The sequence below is a fragment of the Schistocerca gregaria genome, chromosome X (assembly GCF_023897955.1).
Source record: "Schistocerca gregaria isolate iqSchGreg1 chromosome X, iqSchGreg1.2, whole genome shotgun sequence".
Lineage (NCBI taxonomy): Eukaryota > Metazoa > Arthropoda > Insecta > Orthoptera > Acrididae > Schistocerca > Schistocerca gregaria.
This window is the reverse complement of record NC_064931.1, coordinates 559,457,120-559,477,831: the sequence shown is the minus strand read 5'-3', so window position 1 is coordinate 559,477,831 and position 20,712 is coordinate 559,457,120. Positions and strand designations below refer to the sequence as shown.

Sequence of the window (20,712 nt, the reverse complement as noted above, 5' to 3'; positions counted from 1 at the left end):
AGACCTACTAAGGAGACTACCTACACTACACTTGTCTGTCCTCTTTTAGGATACTGCTGCACGGTGTGGGATCGTTACCAGATAAGACTGATGGCGTACATCAAAAAAGTTCAAAGAAAGGTAGTACGTTTTGTGTTATCGCGAAATATGGGCGAGAGTGTCACAGAAATGATACAGGATTTGGGCTGGAAATCATTAAAAGAAAGGCGTTTTTTGTTGCAACGGAATCTTCTCACGAAATTCCAACCACCAACCTTCTCCTCCGAATGCGAAAATATTTTGTTGACACTGACCTACATAGGGAGGAACAATCACCACGATCAAGTAAGGTAAATCAGAGCTCATACAGAAAGATATATGTGTTCAGAATTGTGAAAGTGGTTCGATGAACCCTTTGCCAGGCACGTAATGTGATTTGCAGAGTATCCATGTAGATGTAGAACTGTTCTACATACCATATCCGAAAACTACACTGAAGTTCCAAAGAAACTGGTACAGACATGTGTACACAAATACAGAGAGATGTAAACAGGCAGAATACGGCACTGTTGTCAGCAACGCCTATATAAGACGACAAGTGTCTGGCACAGTTGTTTAATTTTTTACTGCTGCGACAATGGCAGATTACCAAGATTTAAGCGAGTTTGAATGTGGTGTTATAGTAAGCATGAGCGATGTGACACAGTATCCGTGAGATAGTGATGAAGTGGGGATTTTCCGGTCTGACCATTTCACGAGTGTACCATGAATATCAGGAAAATGATAAAAGATCGAATCTCTGACATCACTGTGGGAGAATCGTTCACCATAACAGAACTGCAACCCTTCTGCAAATTGCTGCAGACTTCAATGCTGGGCCATCAACAGATAGCAGCGTGTGAACCATTCAACAAATCATCATCAAAATGGGCTTTTGGAGATGAAGACCCACTTATGTACCCTTGATGACTGCACGGCATGAAGCTTTATGCCTCGCCTCGGTCTGTCAACACCGACATTGGACTGTTGATGACTGGAAACATGTTGCCTGGTCGAATGTTCAAATTGTATCGAGCGGATGGATGTGTATGGGTATGGAGACAACCTTATCAATCCGCGGACACTGCAAGTCATCAGGGGACTATTCAAGCTGGTAGAGGCTCTGTAATTGTGTGGGACATGTGTAGTTGGAGTGATATGGGACCTGTGATATTTCTAGATACGACTCTGACAGATGACATGTACAAAAGCATCCTGTCTGATCACATGCATCCAATCATGTCCAGTGTGCATTCCGGCAAACTGGGGAAATTCCAGCAGGACAATGTGACATCCCACACATCCAGAATTGCTACAGCGTGGCTCCAGGGACGCTCTTCTGAGTTTAAACACTTCCACTGGCCACTAAACTGCCCAGACATGAACATTATTGAGCATATCTAGGATGCCTTGCAACATGCTGTTCAGAAGAGATCTCCAGCCCCTCATACTCTTATGGATTTATGGAGAGCCCTGCAGTTTAATGGTGTCAATTCCCTCCAGCACTACTTCAGACATTAGTCGCGTCCATGCCACATCATGCTGTGGCACTTCTGCGTGCTCGCAGGGGCCCTTCACGAGATTACGCAGGTGTACCAGTTTCTTTCGCTCTTTAGTGAAACTTGGGCAGTTAAGCATAAGATTAACATGTGAGGGAAATATCATTGATTTCGAGCTTTAAAAAAGGCCTGAACTTTTCAACTCAGTTAATGAAGGGTGGGGAATCTGTGCTTACAGGGGTGTTATAACAACATTGATTACAGGTGCAAATAGGAATGTGAAGAAGGTATATCTGCTAGGTGAGTGCAACGTGAAGATTTCAGATTATCAGAACAATTAAGGGGACCAAACAGTGTTTCAGGGAAAAAAAAAAAAAAAAAAAAAAAAAAAAAAAAAAAAAAAAAAAAAAAAAAAAAAAAAACGATTTTCAGTTTTCATCATATTTCGATAGAGTAATGTTTTATTTAAGTACTCTGAAAAGGATTTTGCTGAAATTTTCTTTTTTCGAGCATTTAAAGAGCATTTTCCTACCACGTGTGTTTATGTACTACACCCTCTTTTCTGCATATATTTTAGATCTTTATATTCCCTACATTGCATGTTAGTGGTTTTTTTTTCCCCCCTCCCGAGTTTGTTGGCTATCCTTGGAATGCATCGGTTGGTATTCTTTTGTTTCTGCTGTTTGTAAACAACACAAGGGTGATAGCGAGTAGTTGTTATAGAAAACTTGCAGGTATACTCTGGGCAGGCAATTAGGAGAAATAAAGAAAATCTGGAGGCAATGAAAAGAGATGATTGGGCCATATTCTTCCATAAGTCATCTACTGATGATAAGCCATGTCATGGATTGTGCCCATCAGGAGAAAACTTGTGGTGCAAATACAATAGGGCTCGGGCAACTGGAGAATCTTATTCTCACCAGCATTCTCTTCCTGCTTCTGTTATTACACCAATTAAACATATTTTCAGAGACTTGGCTCATCCTGACCTTCTAAGGAAATGTCTGCATGGGCAGACACAGAACCCAAATGAATGTTTCAACAGCATAATTTGGAACCGCCTTCCTAAAACTGTATTTGTAGGCATGCATATGATGAAACTAGGAGTTCATGATGCTGTTATTACATTCAATTGTGGTAATATTGGAAAGTGTTTGGTATTGAAAAAGCCGGGAATTAATCCTCGTGAAAATATGATCACTGGGCTGCAACATTGCGATAAAATGAGGATAGCGTGTAGGCTTTCACGGCCGGCATCGTCAGTAGTTAAAACTTCCGGGCTGAGAGGCCGTGGTCGAGAAGGGAGAAGAAGTTCTACTGTTCGACCACGGCCTCTCAGCCCGGAAGTTTTAACTACTGAAAATGAGGATAGCTGATGCAGACAGGTCTGCATCTAATATGGCCAAGAAACCAAGACAAACATCCAGGAAGGTGAAAAAGAAGCTGGAAGATCTGCTAGAGGCCAAAGGAGGGCCATCATATGCAGCAGGACAGTTTTAATTAACTGTAAGTAACAAATTTCAAAAGTTTTTTCTTTAAAGTCAATTTTCCACAAACTAAAATTTTCAGTTCATATGCCCCATTATATAAGAAACTATCATAGATAAATAAGTGAAATTTTCAGAGACTCTGCATAACATAAAAATCCACCTCTGGTACTATATTCATTAATATTCCCCCATTAGGAAGTTCACAAAAAAAATATTTTCTGCAGAAAAAACTTAATATTTTTTGTTAATAAATTTAAAAAAGTATTTCTTGAAAACTATAAAAGGGATTAAGTAGATTTTAGTACAGTTGACTCTATTAACATCATGTAACATACAGTAAAATATTAAGGTCCTGCATCAAATAGTTTTTTCTGAAATGGGTCTAATACTTGCCAAAATTAACATGGGTTAGATAGGCAGGGTGTGGTCCCCTTAACATCAAAAATTCATTTCTGCGACAAAAAATATTGAGAATAAATGTACAAGGTTCAATACTGTTGTACCATGTGCCTTAGAGGCGTATGTGTCGAACATGTTTTGAGGACTGGGAAAAAACCTACTGGGGTTTGTGAAAGCTAAAATTGAATAACATGGGTCAGGGAAATCTGTCATAAATGGTGTGTGTGTGTGTGTGTGTGTGTGTGTGTGTGTGTGTGTGTGTGTGTGTGGCGAGGGTGGGGAGTGGGGGTTTAGAGGCACTCAACAATGAGGTTATCAGCACCGAAATGAGAAGCAAAGTAGTCTGGAAATTAAGAAGCAACAGTGAAATATATCGAGAGAGAGAGAGAGAGAGAGAGAGAACAGAAACAATAAGAAAAAGAGTAACATTTTTTGACATTTATACAGAAGCCAACAGACTGACGAAGCAGACCTACAAATATCTCTGGGTAAAGAAATTAACAACAAGCCAGATTCAAGAATTTAAAAAGAATTTAGAAACACACAACATAAAAGTGATGTAGAAGGACATCAAGGAAGAAGTAGTATTAACAGTGACTCAAGAAAGGGGGAAAAAACCATGGTTGAAAGATGCAACAATACTGGAGGGAAAGAAAAGAGGAGATGAGAAGGAACTGAAATTGTCATGTGGTCCCCATTTGGGTGTGAGATAAAAAAACCTCTTGAAAAACAAACAATGTAATACTAAATAAGAATAAAATACAATAAGTCCATATCCTACAGTTATGCACCAGATATATACACTACTGGCCATTAAAATTGCTACACCAAGAAGAAATGCAGATGATAAACAGGTATTCATTGGACAAATATATTATACTAGAACTGACATGTGATTACATTTTCACACAATTTGGGTGCATAGATCCTGAGAAATCAGTACCCATAACAACCACCTCTGGCCTTAATAATGGCCTTGATATGCCTGGGCATTGAGTCAGAGCTTGGATGGTGTGCACAGGTACAGCTGCCCATGCAGCTTCAACACGATACCACAGTTCAGCAAGAGTAGTGACTGGCGTATTGTGACGAGCCAGTTGCTCGGCCACCATTGACCAGACATTTTCAATTCGTGGGAGATCTGGAGAACGTGCTGGCCGGGGCAGCAGTCGAACGTTTTCTGTATCCAGAAAGGCCCGTACAGGACCCGCAACATGCCGTTGTGCATTATTCTGCTGAAATGTAGGGTTTCGCAGGAATCGAATGAAGGGTAGAGCCACGGGTCGTAACACATCTGAAATAAAACGTCCACTGTTCAAAGTGCTGTCAATACGAACAAGAGGTGACCGAGACATGTAACCAATGGCACCCCATACCATCACGCCGGGAGATACGCTAGTATGGCGATGACAAATACACGCTTTGAATGTGCGTTCACCGCGATGTCGCCAAACACGGATGAGACCATCATGATGCTGTAAACAGAACCTGGATTCATCTGAAAAAAAATGACGTTTTGCCATTGGTGCACCCAGGTTCGTTGTTGAGTACACAATCACAGGCGCTCCTGTCTATGGTGCAGCGTCAAGGGTAACCACAGCCATGGTCTCCGAGCTGATAGTCCATGCTGCTGCAAACGTCACTGAGCTGTTAGTGCAGATGGTTGTTGTCTTGCAAACGTCCACATCTGTTGACTCGGGGATCAAGACATGGCTGCACAATCCGTTACAGCCATAGAGATAAGATGCCTGTCATCTCCACTGCTAGTGATACGAGGCCGTTGGGATCCAGCACGGCATTCCGTATTACCCTTCTGAACCCACCGAGTCCATATTCTGCTAACAGTCATTGGATCTCGACCAACGCAAGCAGCAATGTCGCGATATGATAAACCGCAATCGTGATAATCCTACCTTCATCAAAGTCGGAAACGTGATGGTACACATTTCTCCTCCTTACACGAGGCATCACAACAACATTTCACAAGTCAACGTCAGTCAATTGCTGTTTGTGTATGAGAAATCGGCTGGAAACTTTCCTCAAGTCAGCACATTGTAGGTGTCACCAGCTGCGCCAACCTTGTGTGAATGCTCTGAATAGCTAATCATTTGCATATCACAGCATTTTCTTCCTGTCAGTTAAATTTCGCATCTGTAGCACGTCATCTTCGTGGTGTAGCAATGTTAATGGCCAGTAGTGTAGTATACATACTGCTCAAGAGAATTAAGAGGAACATGACTTAGGGTATCTGTCATACTCCAATGAGCAGTAATTTTGGACTGGGAATGTTAGCAAATTATACCTCTATCTTTTTCAAATTAAGCACATTTTTAAGTACACAACAAAACATCATTACAATTTCATTCATTTCCACCATAAGAACTGAAATGTCTAACAGTTGTCAAAAACAAAGTGGAAACAATCATTCAACCTGTCATCTTGGGTGTTTTTCATTGGGCTTTGAGAGTTTCAATAATGTGTAAGCCATCCATGCATGTTTATCATGGCCCGACACCTATGTGACATGCTCCTTATAATTCTACGGAAGTCAACCAGGTCATGACCCACTGTGGCCATGCCACTATTTAAATGCCCTGGCTTTGCAAGACATCACATAAGTGACGCCCACCACACATGCACAAGGAGGAGTTCAGGAGAACCACCATATGCAGCAGCCTACAAATAGTCCAACTATCTATTTGGTGTACTGCCCGGTAGTAAGGTAACTATGGACCACGACAAGATCCATACAGCTGTTAACACTATCTCTCCACATCAGCACAGAACTTTCCTGGACAATGTTTGGCAGGTACCACACACCACGTCTCCACACATGAACGTGGCCATCACGTTGTGTCAGAAAAACCTTGACTCGTCTCTGAGTAACACACTTCATGAGTGGCAAAGTTGCCAGTTGACACAGCAATGGCAGAACTGAAGGTGAACTGCAAGATGTTGTGATATCAAGCAAGGTACTCGAACAGGATGTCTGGGTCATAAGGTTATTTCTCATAACATACACCCTACATTACAATAGGACACAGTGGCTCTTCTATGGTCATCTTGCAGCAGTCTGGAGGTAGCCGTACAATGCCACAATGCAGAGATGGATCTCATAGCGGTCTTCACGTGGGGGTGTAATGCATCGGTGACCTAGTACAACTCGTCTTGTATACTGACCTGTCTCCCTGTAGCATGTCCACAACCTATGGAAGAAAGATGGAGAGCCATTTGCATCTGCAGCAAAAGAATGGAAAGTTCATCCTGCTTGGCTCAGACAACTCTTGCAATTGATACTGCATTAACATGTCGCATTGCATGTACTTGCACTTGAGTACAAAATTCACAAATGACAACTGCAGTCTATGTATATCATTAGAGGTTAGTGGGACACCAGTATTCACTTCCTTCTGCAAGGTCAGAAGTCATCTGATACTGTAACACAAACACAGCCAATAGATGGCAAATGGTTTAAGCTGTTGCATACATTAAAAGTGAAGATCTCAAGCTATGCAATAAGATCACAGATACTGTCTGTATCAAAACAGATTTAACATGCCAGACATTGATGCATGTATTCCCCTAATTCTTTTGAGCTGTACACAAGTCCTCAAATTAATTCTAAATAAAACCCCAAAACCCACATATTTTGCACTGACCTAGGTAAAACTTGAGTCACAGTGCTGATGTACCTCAATGGGATTTTTATATTCTGAATAAATACCAATAGTTTTCTGAGACTCTAGAGGACTCGAATCACTACACTCCAAGTCAGTTGGTAGTGGTTAAGTTTTATGGTAACAGTATCCCTACGCAAACAATAAATAGCATGCCAAATCAATTATAAACAATTACATAAGGTATAAAAGCAAAAACAGAAAGAACTGTTACATATATTGTAAACAATAATCTACTGGATGCTATTCAATCTGTATATTGAGCAAGCAGTAAAGGAAACAAAAGAAAAGTTCAGAGTAGTTATTAAAATCCATGGAGAAGAAATAAAAACCGATGGCATTGTAATTCTGTCAGAGACAGCAAAGGACTTGGAAGAGCAGTTGAACGGAATGGACAGTGTCTTGAAAGGAGGGTATAAGATGAACATCAACAAAAGCAAAACGAGGATAATGGAATGTAGTCGAATTAAGTCGGGTGATGCTGAGGGAATTATATTAGGAAATGAGTTTTGCTATTTGGGGAGCAAAATAAATGATGATGGTCGAAGTAGAGAGGATATAAAATGTAGACTGGCGATGGCAAGGAAAGCATTTCTGAAGAAGAGAAATTTGTTAACATCGAGTATAGAGTTAAGTGTCAGAAGTCGTTTCTGGAAGTATTTGTATGGAGTGTAGCCATGTATGGAAGTGAAACATGGACAATAAATAGTTTAGACAAGACGAGAATAGAAGCTTTCAAAATGTTACGCTACAGAAGAATGCTGAAGATTAGATGGGTAGATCACATAACTAATGAGGAGGTACTGAATAGAATTGGGGAGAAGAGGAGTTTGTGGCAAGACTTGACTAGAAGGAGGGATCAGTTGGTAGGACATGTTCTGAGGCATCAAGAGATCACCAATTTAGTACTGGAGGGCAGCGTGGAGGGCAAAAATCATAGAGGGAGACCAAGAGATGAATACACTAACCAGATTCAGAAGGATGTAGGCTGCAGTAGGTACTGGGAGATGAAGAAGCTTGCACAGGATAGAGCAGCATGGAGAGCTGCATCAAACCAGTCTCAGGACTGAAGACCACAACCACAACAACATCTGAAAATGTAACTGATGCAATAAACAAGTGCCTGACACTTCTGTTATTTGTATTCCCCTGCACGTTTGAACCTTGTCGAATCTCTGTGGGAACTGTAGTACGCAATGTTTTTATACTTGCCCAGGAAACAGTGTTTCCCAATGTGCAGAGAAGGTTCGCAGCTACAACACTGTTGCCCCTACAATGAACAACCTGAGAGTAAACACGTGAACAATAATGAAAGGAAGACAAACAACAGAGATGGCACAGCAGAATAACAAGCCCTGGGAGTAAACCAAGGTCGAAAGCCTAATATGTAGCGAATTCACAACCAGGACAATGATGTGTTGTGAGATTATTACAATAGCCCAGAGAAATTGAGACTGACTGCAGAGCCACTCACTGCTGGCTTTAAAGGGCAGCCGCAGGTGCTGACAGACTGGCAAAGAGGGCTAGTCCTCACAGTGGTGTTTGCAGCAGCAACACCAGCACGCTGTCTAGCAAATGTTGTCAAGTAACCCCCGTGATGTGGGACCTCATTCTTCAAATGTTCTCCCGCTAAGTGGACTTGGTGCTGAGCATCACCTAATAGTTTCTTCAGTTCAACCTGGAATTTGTCCCAGCTATTGAACTTCTCTTCATTGATCTTCAACTGCTGCTGGACTGTACCATTCAAGTAAAGGTACAAATCATGTCATCCCACCTCTTGTATTTGGTGTCTCAGTTGAATTCTTTCATCCCTTTCATTAGGTCCTCACCAGTGTCTCCAGAAAATGCTGATGGATGCATGATGTACAGTTGACATAATGCTCATTTGGAATCCACTAATCTCCTGAATATACAGGCCTTGGGAACAATGTGCTGCTTTGTACTTCAGTTCCTGGCCATGTAGAAAACAGATTTTATGTTGCTTTGTTGGAGCAGTGGTGTTGAGATTTTGAACTACACGGTATGTGCAACAAAAAATATCAAGTTGTAACCTCATCCAAGTCCAAAGTCTAAAGCAGGGTCATCAATGAAGTTTTCCACTGAAAGCACATTTAGTACTGATACCAACATACTGGCAGAACAGAACTACATCCTGGATGGAGGGTGCTTTTATTTATACAAACAATGAATATTCCATAATATGCAAATATTATGAACATAAGAGATTTTGAGAACATTCTAGAAATGATAAATACTAAATAACGAATATTTGCTGGTGACTGGAGTTGCAACACGTCAGTCAATAATGCAGCACAGCTCATGACAGTATCGTTGGTTCAAAGAATTTCTGTGCACATCTAACCATTCCCACAATACCCTATACCCATTTTTAAAATCACTTTCACATTTAGTAATTCCTGGTGGTGACTTTCAAGCACACTATTCTTCATGCTAGCTGGTGGCAACTGGAATCATCTAGGTAAACATCAGAGTACACAAGCTTGCCGTACATGCTATGCCTCACCTTTTCATTCAACAAAAACATTCAAACATGTGAATTGTTCTTTTATTGCACAAACCATAATGAATTTGATGTCAGGACACAGAGAGTGACTCAAATACTGTTTGGATTCAAAGGTCATTTTGCCACATCCCACAAATATTGTTTTAAGCGATGAAAGTTAAGAGCTATCTTTTCTGACAGTTCCATAAACAGACTGAAAACCACTTGTGACAGGGAAATACATGTCCACATCATTCACTTGTTTGTAGTACCCTCTACTGAACAGATGGAAGGTAATTGGTAGCTCTTGTTTGAAGAGTTAAGCTATAAGCTAATCAAACTTGTCACTGATGAGCTGGAGTTAGTCTTCAGTAAGTATTTTAGTGAAAAATGAAATTATAGAATGTAACAGAACTACCAGCGTTTTGAAAGGGTAATTCTTGCAGACAAGTCGGTGGAGTTCTGTAAATGGTATTCACAGTGCTTGACACACGGACTGAGAAGAGTTTTAATGTACACTCCTGGAAATGGAAAAAAGAACACATTGACACCGGTGTGTCAGACCCACCATACTTGCTCCGGACACTGCGAGAGGGCTGTACAAGCAATGATCATACGCACGGCACAGCGGACACACCAGGAACCGCGGTGTTGGCCGTCGAATGGCGCTAGCTGCGCAGCATTTGTGCACCACCGCCGTCAGTGTCAGCCAGTTTGCCGTGGCATACGGAGCTCCATCGCAGTCTTTAACACTGGTAGCATGCCGCGACAGCGTGGACGTGAACTGTATGTGCAGTTGACGGACTTTGAGCGAGGGCGTATAGTGGGCATGCGGGAGGCCGGGTGGACGTACCGCCGAATTGCTCAACACGTGGGGCATGAGGTGTCCACAGTACATCGATGTTGTCGCCAGTGGTCGGCGGAAGGTGCAGATGCCCGTCGACCTGGGACCGGACCGCAGCGACGCACGGATGCACGCCAAGACCTTAGGATCCTACGCAGTGCCTTAGGGGACCGCACCGCCACTTCCCAGCAAATTAGGGACACTGTTGCTCCTGGGGTATCGGCGAGGACCATTCGCAACCGTCCCCATGAAGCTGGGCTACGGTCCCGCACACCGTTAGGCCATCTTCCGCTCACGCCCCAACATCGTGCAGCCCGCCTCCAGTGGTGTCGCGACAGGCGTGAATGGAGGGACGAATGGAGACGTGTCGTCTTCAGCGATGAGAGTCGCTTCTGCCTTGTTGCCAATGATGGTCGTATGCGTGTTTGGCGCCGTGCAGGTGAGCGCCACAATCAGGACTGCATACGACCGAGGCACACAGGGCCACCACCCGGCTTCATGGTGTGGGGAGCGATCTCCTACACTGGCCGTACACCTCTGGTGATCGTCGAGGGGACACTGAATAGTGCATGGTACATCCAAACCGTCATCGAACCCATCGTTCTACCATTCCTAGACCGGCAAGGGAACTTGCTGTTCCAACAGGACAATGCACGTCCGCATGTATCCCGTGCCACCCAACGTGCTCTAGAAGGTGTAAGTCAACTACCCTGGCCAGCAAGATCTCCGGATCTGTCCCCCATTGAGTATGTTTGGGACTGGATAAAGCGTCGTCTCACGCGGTCTGCACGTCCAGCACGAACGCTGGTCCAACTGAGGCGCCAGGTGGAAATGGCATGGCAAGCCGTTCCACAGGACTACATCCAGCATCTCTACGATCGTCTCCATGGGAGAATAGCAGCCTGCATTACTGCGAAAGGTGAATATACACTGTACTAGTGCCGACATTGTGCATGCTCTGTTGCCTGTGTCTATGTGCCCGTGGTTCTGTCAGTGTGATCATGTGATGTATCTGACCCCAGGAATGTGTAAATAAAGTTTCCCCTTCCTGGGACAATGAATTCACGGTGTTCTTATTTCAATTTCCAGGAGTGTATTTTAGAGGTAGTAAATAAGTAACCTCAGTAGTTCATAATGGGATTGGCACGTCTGCGATCTTGAAGAGGCCACATTATCTCGGTCAAACTATTCCACGAGATTGAATTCTTCTTATAATCTTCTAAAATGGTTCAAAACTGTTTCAAAAAGCTATAGTTCTTCTGAACATTCATTGTGTAGGATCAACAATGTGTTTGGTATAGGTGCTGTTATCTAGAAAGGCACTGATTCTTCCTCACTGTGTTCATCTTGCTAGCTGTGAATAGGAGAGGCTGTAAGATGTGTTGATCAGTAACTGTTCTGGAGGTCTTCTCGTATTTTAGCTTGGTAGCCAGTTGTTATCAATATCAGTGCAAGAACTCACACTATGTTAAGTTCAAGGAGTCTTGGAGAGACAGATATTCACAAGCTTTCGACAAAACAGTCTACAAATACGGAAGCTTGTGTCATGATTTTTGTGTGGTAGTATTTCAACACATGTTTACAGATGATAATGTGTTACCCAACAGCTGGTTTATTTCACTGCAGAATTCTGGTGTAGTAACTGCATTTTTGAAAACTTCCTCACATCCTTTGTATCGTGTTAGAGACTTTTCTTTTCACTCTAGGACCTGTGACATACTTGCTCCAACTCTTCACAAAGGCCATCACTAAACTCCTCCTACAGATGCAGTCACCCACACACTATGGTTAATGGTAAGTATTATCAGTAAATATAGGGTGTGGAGAAAGGCTGCCCCATATCCAGTGGGTGCTAATCTGTTTATGAAATAGTTTGGGGAGACAGCTCTGAACTTGTCACAAGTGAAACCAATCCATTTATTTAAATATGTTAATGGCACCTTTATGGCATACTAATGCAGGCCTGTGGAACTGGAAACTACTTCTGCATAATCTGAGCTCAGTACTTCCAAATGCGAAATTCATGATGAACCATGAAAAGGATGGATAACCCCACTTCTGTACATTGTTGTTTTTTATTTTTTATTTATTTTTTCCCCTGTCAGATACCAATATGAATATGTAATCCATAAAGAAAGCCAAGCTTGTTGAAAGCAGAACACTGAATGAAAGCCAACAACTAGAACAAGGAACTTCAAGCACAACACAGTGTCGAAACCCAATGAGCAGAATGGTATGATTGATATTAGCTTGTGCATTGGACTGTACTAGAATGAATCATGGCTGGCTGCCTGGCTCCATTGGCATGAGTGGTGTGGCCCATAAGACATGCTGTGCATGCTCCTGGTGGTGATCGACAACTGTGAGCTGTAGCGAAGCATGAAGAGCCGGAGAATGAAATCAAGAGTTTGTAGTCAGTCAACAGATGGAATTTGCTGTCATACAAACACTCATGAAATTTCTTGACCTCATAAATGATTGTCAGAGCCTGCTTGTCAATTTCTAAATGGTGGAGGTGTGCTGCAGTTAACGTTTTACAGGTGAAGGCAACTGGCCACTCAGAATCCTCTGACAACTTATTGGAAAAAAACTCCCATTATTCTGTACTGGGACACATCTGTCATGAGTGGCAACAGCGGACCCAATGTATATTACATCTGGCATGGCACCATCTTGAGACCATTCTTAAGGTGCTGAAAAGCCTGTTAATGGGCATCCAATCATACTCATTTGATGTCGTCCTTGTGCAGCTGATCTATGGAGCATAAAATTTTCACTAGCTGTGGAATAAACTTGGGATAGTACACAATCAAGACATGAAGAGAATAGAGGATTTTGAAATGTGGTACTACAGAAGAATGCTGAAGATTAGAGGGGTAGATTGCGTGCTATTTTTCTTGCATCACTCCGAGAACCAAGGCTTTAAATTTGCATGTATGTCGCCTGTCCATTGCAGTTTGCCTTGAAAATGGAGGGGTGTTCTCCCACCGAAATATCAGCGGTCACTGAAAGTGTTACTTGGCTGAATTCCTGGAAGTTATTCGAAAATTGTGTCACTTGTGCACTCACATCTGTCAAAGTATTCAAACAGATATTTCTTATAAATATCTGTGGTTATGTTAATGAAATTTTAAGCTATTACTATCATTTTACATAAATGAAATATTTTCATAACTTATTGTTTTTTTAATTATTGTCTTTTTCATCACATTAAGGTTGTAACAATCACTTTTACAATATATACACACACTCTAAGACAATAAAATAAAATAAAATAAAATAAAAAATGACGCACCTCGAAACAATTATCCCCATGGCACGGAAATCTGTAGATGTGATGAACAAACAAATGATGACAAGCTCAGAAAATTGGATGATTTATTCAAGAGAAAGAACTTCACAACTTGAGCAAGTCAATAATGTGCTGCTCCACCTCTGGCCCTTATGCAAGCCATTATTCGGTTTAGCATTGATTGATCGAGTTGTTGGATGTCCTCCTAAGGGATATTGTGCCAAATTCTGTCCAATTGTCATGCCAGATGGTCAAAATCTCATGCTGGTTCGAGGACCCTGCCCATAATGCCCCAAATAATCTCAATTGGGGAGAGATCTGGTGACCTTGCTGGCTAAAATAGCATTTGACAAGCATGAAAGCATGCAGTAAAATCTCTCATCGTGTATGGGTGGGCGTTACCTTGCTGAAGTGTAAGACCAGGATTGCTTGCTATGAAGAGCAACAAAATATGGCATAAAATATTATCAATGTAGTGCTGTGCTGTGAGGGTGTCATGGGTGACAACCAAAGGCATCCTGCTATGAAATGAAATTGTACTCCAAATCATTATTCATGGTTGCTGGGCCACACGGCGAGCAACAGTCAAGTTGGTATCCCACCACTGTCTGAGTCATCTAGAGACATTTCTTTCACTTGGAATCTCATTGACTGGAGTAGAATTGTCTTCAGCGACGATTTCCACTTCAAATAGAGACCCGATGACCAGTGAAGGTGTGCCTGGAAATGCCTCGGCCAGTGGAGGGATACCATCCTCTCTGTCACTCACCATATGGCCTGACAACCAGGAGTAGTGATTTGGGGTGCCATTTCTTTTCATAGGTGGACTCCTTTGGTTGTCATCTGCAACACCCTTACAGCACAGCACTACAGCAACGATATTCTATGACGCATTTTGTTGCTCTTCACAGCAACCAATCCTGGGCTTGCACTTCGGCAAGATAATGCTCAAATGCACACAATGAGAGTTTCCACTTTTGTCTTAGTGATTGCTAAATCCGACCATGGACAGCAAGGGAGCTGGATCTCTCCCCAATTGAGAACATTTGGAGCACTATGGGCAGGGCACTGCAACCCGCTCAGGATTTTGACAATCTAATGCACCACCAATTGGATAGAATTTGGCACTGTATCCCTCAGGAGGACATCCAACAACTCTGTCAAGTCAATGCCTTGCCAAATCATGACTTGCATAATAGCCAGAGGTGTACCAACGTGTTGTTGACTTACACAATTTGAGAAGCTTTTTCTGTTGAATAAATCATTCAACTTGTCTGAAACTGTATCCATTTGCTTGTCTGTACATGTATATAACATCTATTGATTTCTGTGCCACTCAGATAATTTGTGGTGTATTGTTTTATCTGTCTTAGTCCAGCTCAATTTTGCTTGATTTACTTATTACAAACAGCAAAATACATACCTGCAGTATGTAGTATGGTTCGTTGGTTGTTTGTCTTGATTTTCAGTGCATCAATATCAACAGATGCTAGAAGCTTTATTTTGTTTTCATCACCTAAACGCACAGCAAGATTGACTGGTGTCCATCCATCTTTGTTCTGAGCTTTTGTCTTTGCCCCAAATCTGAGAAGCAAACTGACAATATCACAAGATGATATGCCAGAATTAGCACAAGCAAGCATAAGTGGGGTCCATTCGCCTCGTTTCACAGCATCCACAGTTACACCTGAAAATAATTAACAAAATTTTATTGCAGATTTTCAGCTCAGAAAAACTAATTTAATGCATCAGTTTTGTAATAGCAATATCAGCAGCTGGAGTGCTTGGATTGTGCAAAGCAATTAATTTACTTACTTTACTACAAATTTCTGAATGGACATGAATGTTTGTTACCTTCTGTGTTTGTAAATTAGTACTTTGTTCTTGTTTTCTTTCGTTTTATGATTGTGTACATGAGTTAGGCTGTAATGTAAGAATTTTGTAATGTAGTTTTCACTCACCTATAAGTGCCACTGTCACCTAATTTGAATAGATGAAAACTTATCTCAGCAGTCTTTCGGCAGCTTTCTCAGGAAGGAAGATTAAGAGCACCACTTATGCCAGCCAGAATAGTTGGTTTGTGCAAAACATTTAGTTAACAGACAGAAACAGTAGTCATGCCAAGTAGAAACATGGCCGTAGTATGACCGTTGTAGGGTCATTTCATCTCAGATGTGAAGGAGGCTCAATCAGATGGGATTCATACTGGATCAGCTAACAACAAGTAATGATACTTGTCACCATCAATAATACCAGTTATATGGTTAAACTGTAGAGAACCACTTAATAGTGTCAGATACACTTTACACTGAGAATGAAGCCACTTGGGTAGCAGTGTATGTGTTGCTTCCACATGATGGTTGCTTTTTCAGGTCAGAACTACTCTTATATCAGACCAATATGTAATTAGGTGTAGAGGTGCAGTAACAAACAGAGCAACAAGCAAGTCATCTGAATTTCTTATAGAGATGAATACAGATCCTCGAATGTCAGAACAAGTAAATGTAATATTATGCAACTGAAAAAGCATTCAGAGAAAGATGTCAGAATTACTTTCACTAATTAATGGTAGGAAATCACATTTAATACTTTGAATAGGAAGGTAGCTAAAATCAGAAACAATCAGTAGCAATCACAAGTACATGCAGGATATCAATGGTGACGATATATTTCTCGATAAATAAAATGACAGAAGTGTCAAAGGTGGGCCATAAGTCGTCTTTTGGTGTTACTATCACAAATGCACAGCAATCATCATGTGTGTGGAATTTTTCAATAGAAATTATGAAAGTTTCATATGTGAATGGCCTTCTCAAGCCATAGAGATAGTGGGAGTTTTTAGTAAGTAAATAATGTGGTTCACACAGTCATAAACACTGTCACAATACTGCAAAATAGTTCACTTCACAAAATGCAGAATAGTAGTATTCTATGATTACAACATCAAAGAGTCAGAATTGGAATCTGTCAACTCATTCATTGGAGATGCCAGGTGAATAAACTTCAGTTTATTTATAAGATAGTGGGAAAATATTGAAGGATACAGTCTACTTACAAAACACATGTGCGTCTCATCCTAGAATACTGCTCAAGTGTATGGCACCCACACCACACAGGACTAACCAACAATACTGAATATATACAAAGAAGGACGATATGAATTATCATCAGTTTCTTTTACTCATTGAAGAGTATCACAGAAACACTGAAAAACCTGAATTGGCAGAGGCTTGTAACTATGTGTGAACTATCGTGTGAAAGCCTACTTACAAAGTTCCAAGAGCCATAATTATTAGGTAAATAAGCTAGGAATATATTACAGCCTGTTACATGCTGCTCCAGTAGGGACTGCAAAGACAAGATTAGACTAATTACAGCATGCACAGAGACATTTAAACAGTCATTCTTGCCATATTTCATTTGCAAATGCAATAGGAAGAAGCCAAAATATGTGGTAAAATGGGAAGTACCCTGTCCTATACAGTTCATTATAGTTTTCTGTGTAGTGATGTCGATGTAGATTCAAACATAGAATGTTGGATGCTAGAACATATTGTTGCTAATTTATTTCAGACACCACTCTGTGTAATAGTTATATCCACCAAGGTAAATAGTCATTGGAGTGCAGATCATTGATCACTCACTACTGAGGAGTGTCTGTGAGGGCCGGAAAGCACATTGAGTAATCAACATTGGAGAACCACATCGTAGCAATGATAAAGTGTTGGTGCTGTGCCCGCATTTTAAATAAAATAACTCATGTTTTCCAAAAGCATGAAGCTCTCTCCAGCTCAACTCGTGGGTTAGGTTGTTGCAGAGACCCATCACACATAACCAGTAAATCCCCAATTCTTTAAAGAATCATACTTTCATGAATAAAATATGTAAAAAAAGTTTGATTATTTTACAAACGAATTAGTGTGTTAAATATTCGACATTAAGGATGTAAGTGAGAAAAGTTTGGAAAAGGTCTGAAATTATGCTTAAGTTTGTCAGAAACTGCTATATGCTCTCATTGTGAAACACTGAATGAATATTATCTGGGTAATTTGTGCTGCATTTTAAGCAAGAGCTAGTATTTCATGCCTCTCAATGTTTATGATGTCATATCTCATGAAGTATGTGTTGTACAATAATATATTTTGCATGTACATTCAGTGGTATATGTGGATCCTGACTGCAAACTGTGTTTTGAATAGTCAGTAGTAAAAAGTAATAAATTAAAAAATCATGTCTGATGCTTAAGTTTTACTGCATGCAGAGTGAAAATGTAGTAAGTGGTAAACTTGATTCCTTCCATCTTTCTTGGGGGTGTCAGAGTGAAAAAGTTTTTTAAAGCTTTGAAATTATCTGTGAAGTTTGTTGGAAGTCACTAAGCATTCTCATTCTCAAATACTGGATAAATAAAGTCCAGGTATCTACACGCTGTCAGTTATGTGCTTCAATACAACAGTTTCTGACTGTAATGCTTGTCTTCTTGTGTTCAACTTTTAACACAAGAATACACCTTTTAATGAGTAGAATATAACAATCATTTTAATTTCTTAAATTTTGTCAGTAATTACACAAAATAATGAAAATGAAAATTTTGTAACCAAGGCCTTCATCAACAAAACAAACACACAAACACACAACACACACACACACACACACACACACACACACACACACACACACACACACGACAGCAGTCTCCGGCAACTGAAACCAGACAAACAGAGAGAGAGAGAGAGAGAGAGAGAGAGAGAGAGAGAGAGAGAGATATGGCCAAAAGCTATAATTGTGAGAGTCTTTTTGTTGTGCCTACCTGCGACTCAGCATCTCCACTATATAGTGAGTAGCAACCTATCTTTTGTTTGACCACACGAAAGGAAAATTCATTTCCAGTTCACGTAAATTGGATTTACTTTCATTTCTGTGCTGCTTTTCCTTGACTGGGCACACAAACCAGTATAATTTTAATCTAAGAAGTACTCCAATACAGTGTGCCTATCAGGTTAAACCGCGGATCAACTGCCACAGTCTCGAGCAGACAACCCTGTTTTGCATGCCAAATGAAGAGTTCTGCCTGGTAAGTTGCATGTAACAATATGCGGCTCTAAATTACTCCATTTTTAGTTGATATGCTGGAATATCTGCTCCGAATAAACATATAGAAAATAGTTTACCTAGAAAAATAAAAATGGACATAAATAAACTAAGATTGACTGGTATTCAGAAACAACACATTATATTGTTTTCCACTGAACAAAGTTCTTCCCAAATGAATTAGCCTTGATATGTGCTTGTTATTCAAAATCATTAACGTTATGTTGGGAAAAAAAAAAAGTGCAAAGGTGAACACAAAAGTTTCTGCTACATGGTTAGCAAAGACCATGTGTGTGGCTTGGTGGCTCAGTGGTAAAGTGTCAGGCGAGAGTTCCAAAGACGATGGGTTTGATACTCAGGCAGTCCTTGGATTCTGAGCCCTCATTTTTCACTTCTTTCATCACTGGCAATCTTCGTTATTGTTAAGAATGACAAGTTCACCATGGTTCAGAATCCACATTAAACTATAGGTCCTCCTATAAATGGCTCGGTAAGTCAAGGTCAGAGGAAGGAAACAACATACCACCTCTAATGGAACGGTACCTAGTAAAGCACTGTAGTATTCAAAACCTTCAGGTAGACGACAGATTTACTTTATTTAAGGCCAAATAAAATTTATAAAATAATATACTTTATTGAGCTCTTCACAAAAACAATATAATATTTACTATAAATGATTTAGGAAAGTTCTAGACACACACACACACACACACACACACACACACACACACACACACACACACATGCACACGCTATGACCCTAGGTGGTGCAAGCAGGATGAACAGTGCCATGCTCCAGTTCGGCAAGTGGACTGGTTGTGGTGGAGGCAGTGCAGGGTGAAGTGGGAGTGGATTTGAAGAGGGGGGCGGGGGGTGTGACAGGATGGATAAAGGGGAAGCTGTTGGGTGGAGAGCGTGGAAATACTGGGTTACCTGAGATGAGATTGAGGCCAGGACAATTACGAGAGTGGAGCATGTGTTGTAAGGATAACTCCCATCTGTGTTGTTCAGAGAAGCTGGTGGTAGAGGAAGGCTCCAGATGACATGAATTGTGAAACAGCCATTGCAGCTGAGAATGTTGTGTTGCATCTTGTGCTACTAGGTGGTAAACTCTGTTCTTGGCAATAGTTTGGCATTAATCCTGGTGGACAGCTGGTTGGTAGTGATACCAACAGAAAAACCTGTGCAGTGTTTGCAGCATAGTTGGTATATGCTGCTTCCACAGGTGGCCCAGTCTCTGATGGGTCAGGATTTGCATGTGACAGGGCAAGAGTATGAGGTATTGGTTGGGTGGAGTGGGCAAGTCTTGCACCTTGGTCTAGCACAGGGATATGATCTCTGTGACAAGGGACTGGGAGTGGCATAGGGATGGGCTTGGATGTTGCAGAGGTTGGGTGTGCGACAGAACGCCACTGACCAGAATCCCTAGCCACGGGGATCGTATCCCTCTGGTAGACTAACGTGCAAGACCTGCCCAACTGACCATCCAGCACCTCATACTCCAGTGCTGTTACAGGATTATCTCACCAGAGTCTGGGCCAACTGTGGAAGCAGCCATTTAATATACAAGCTCTACTGCAAACACTGTACAGCTTTTTATTTTGATACTGACTACCAACCAGGCTGTTCATCAAGATCAAGACGATGCCCACCGCCAAACTGTTGCCAAGAACAAAGTTGACCACTTTGTGGCACAACATGAAGCTGAGCACAATTTACTCAATTTCAATGGATGTGTCATACAACGCAAGTCACCTGGACCCTACCTTCCACAACCAGCTTCTCTTAACTATGCAGATGGGAGTATTACAACACATCCTATGCTCCTATAATTGTCATGGCCCCAATCCCTGGTAACCCATCCAACAGTTTCCTTCCTCTGTCCCGTCACCCCCTCCCAAT

At 41.4% G+C, this 20,712-nt stretch overlaps 1 protein-coding gene across 1 annotated transcript in view; it reads right to left on the bottom strand.

Moving 5' to 3' along the window:
• The window catches only part of LOC126298812 (ankyrin repeat domain-containing protein 16-like), a 105,078-nt gene that overhangs the window by 19,451 nt on the left and 64,915 nt on the right, over positions 1–20,712 (bottom strand). The window contains exon 5 of the mRNA XM_049990277.1: positions 15,146–15,409. Within this exon, the coding sequence (XP_049846234.1) occupies positions 15,146–15,409 (264 nt within the window). The remainder of the gene's footprint in view (positions 1–15,145; positions 15,410–20,712) is intronic.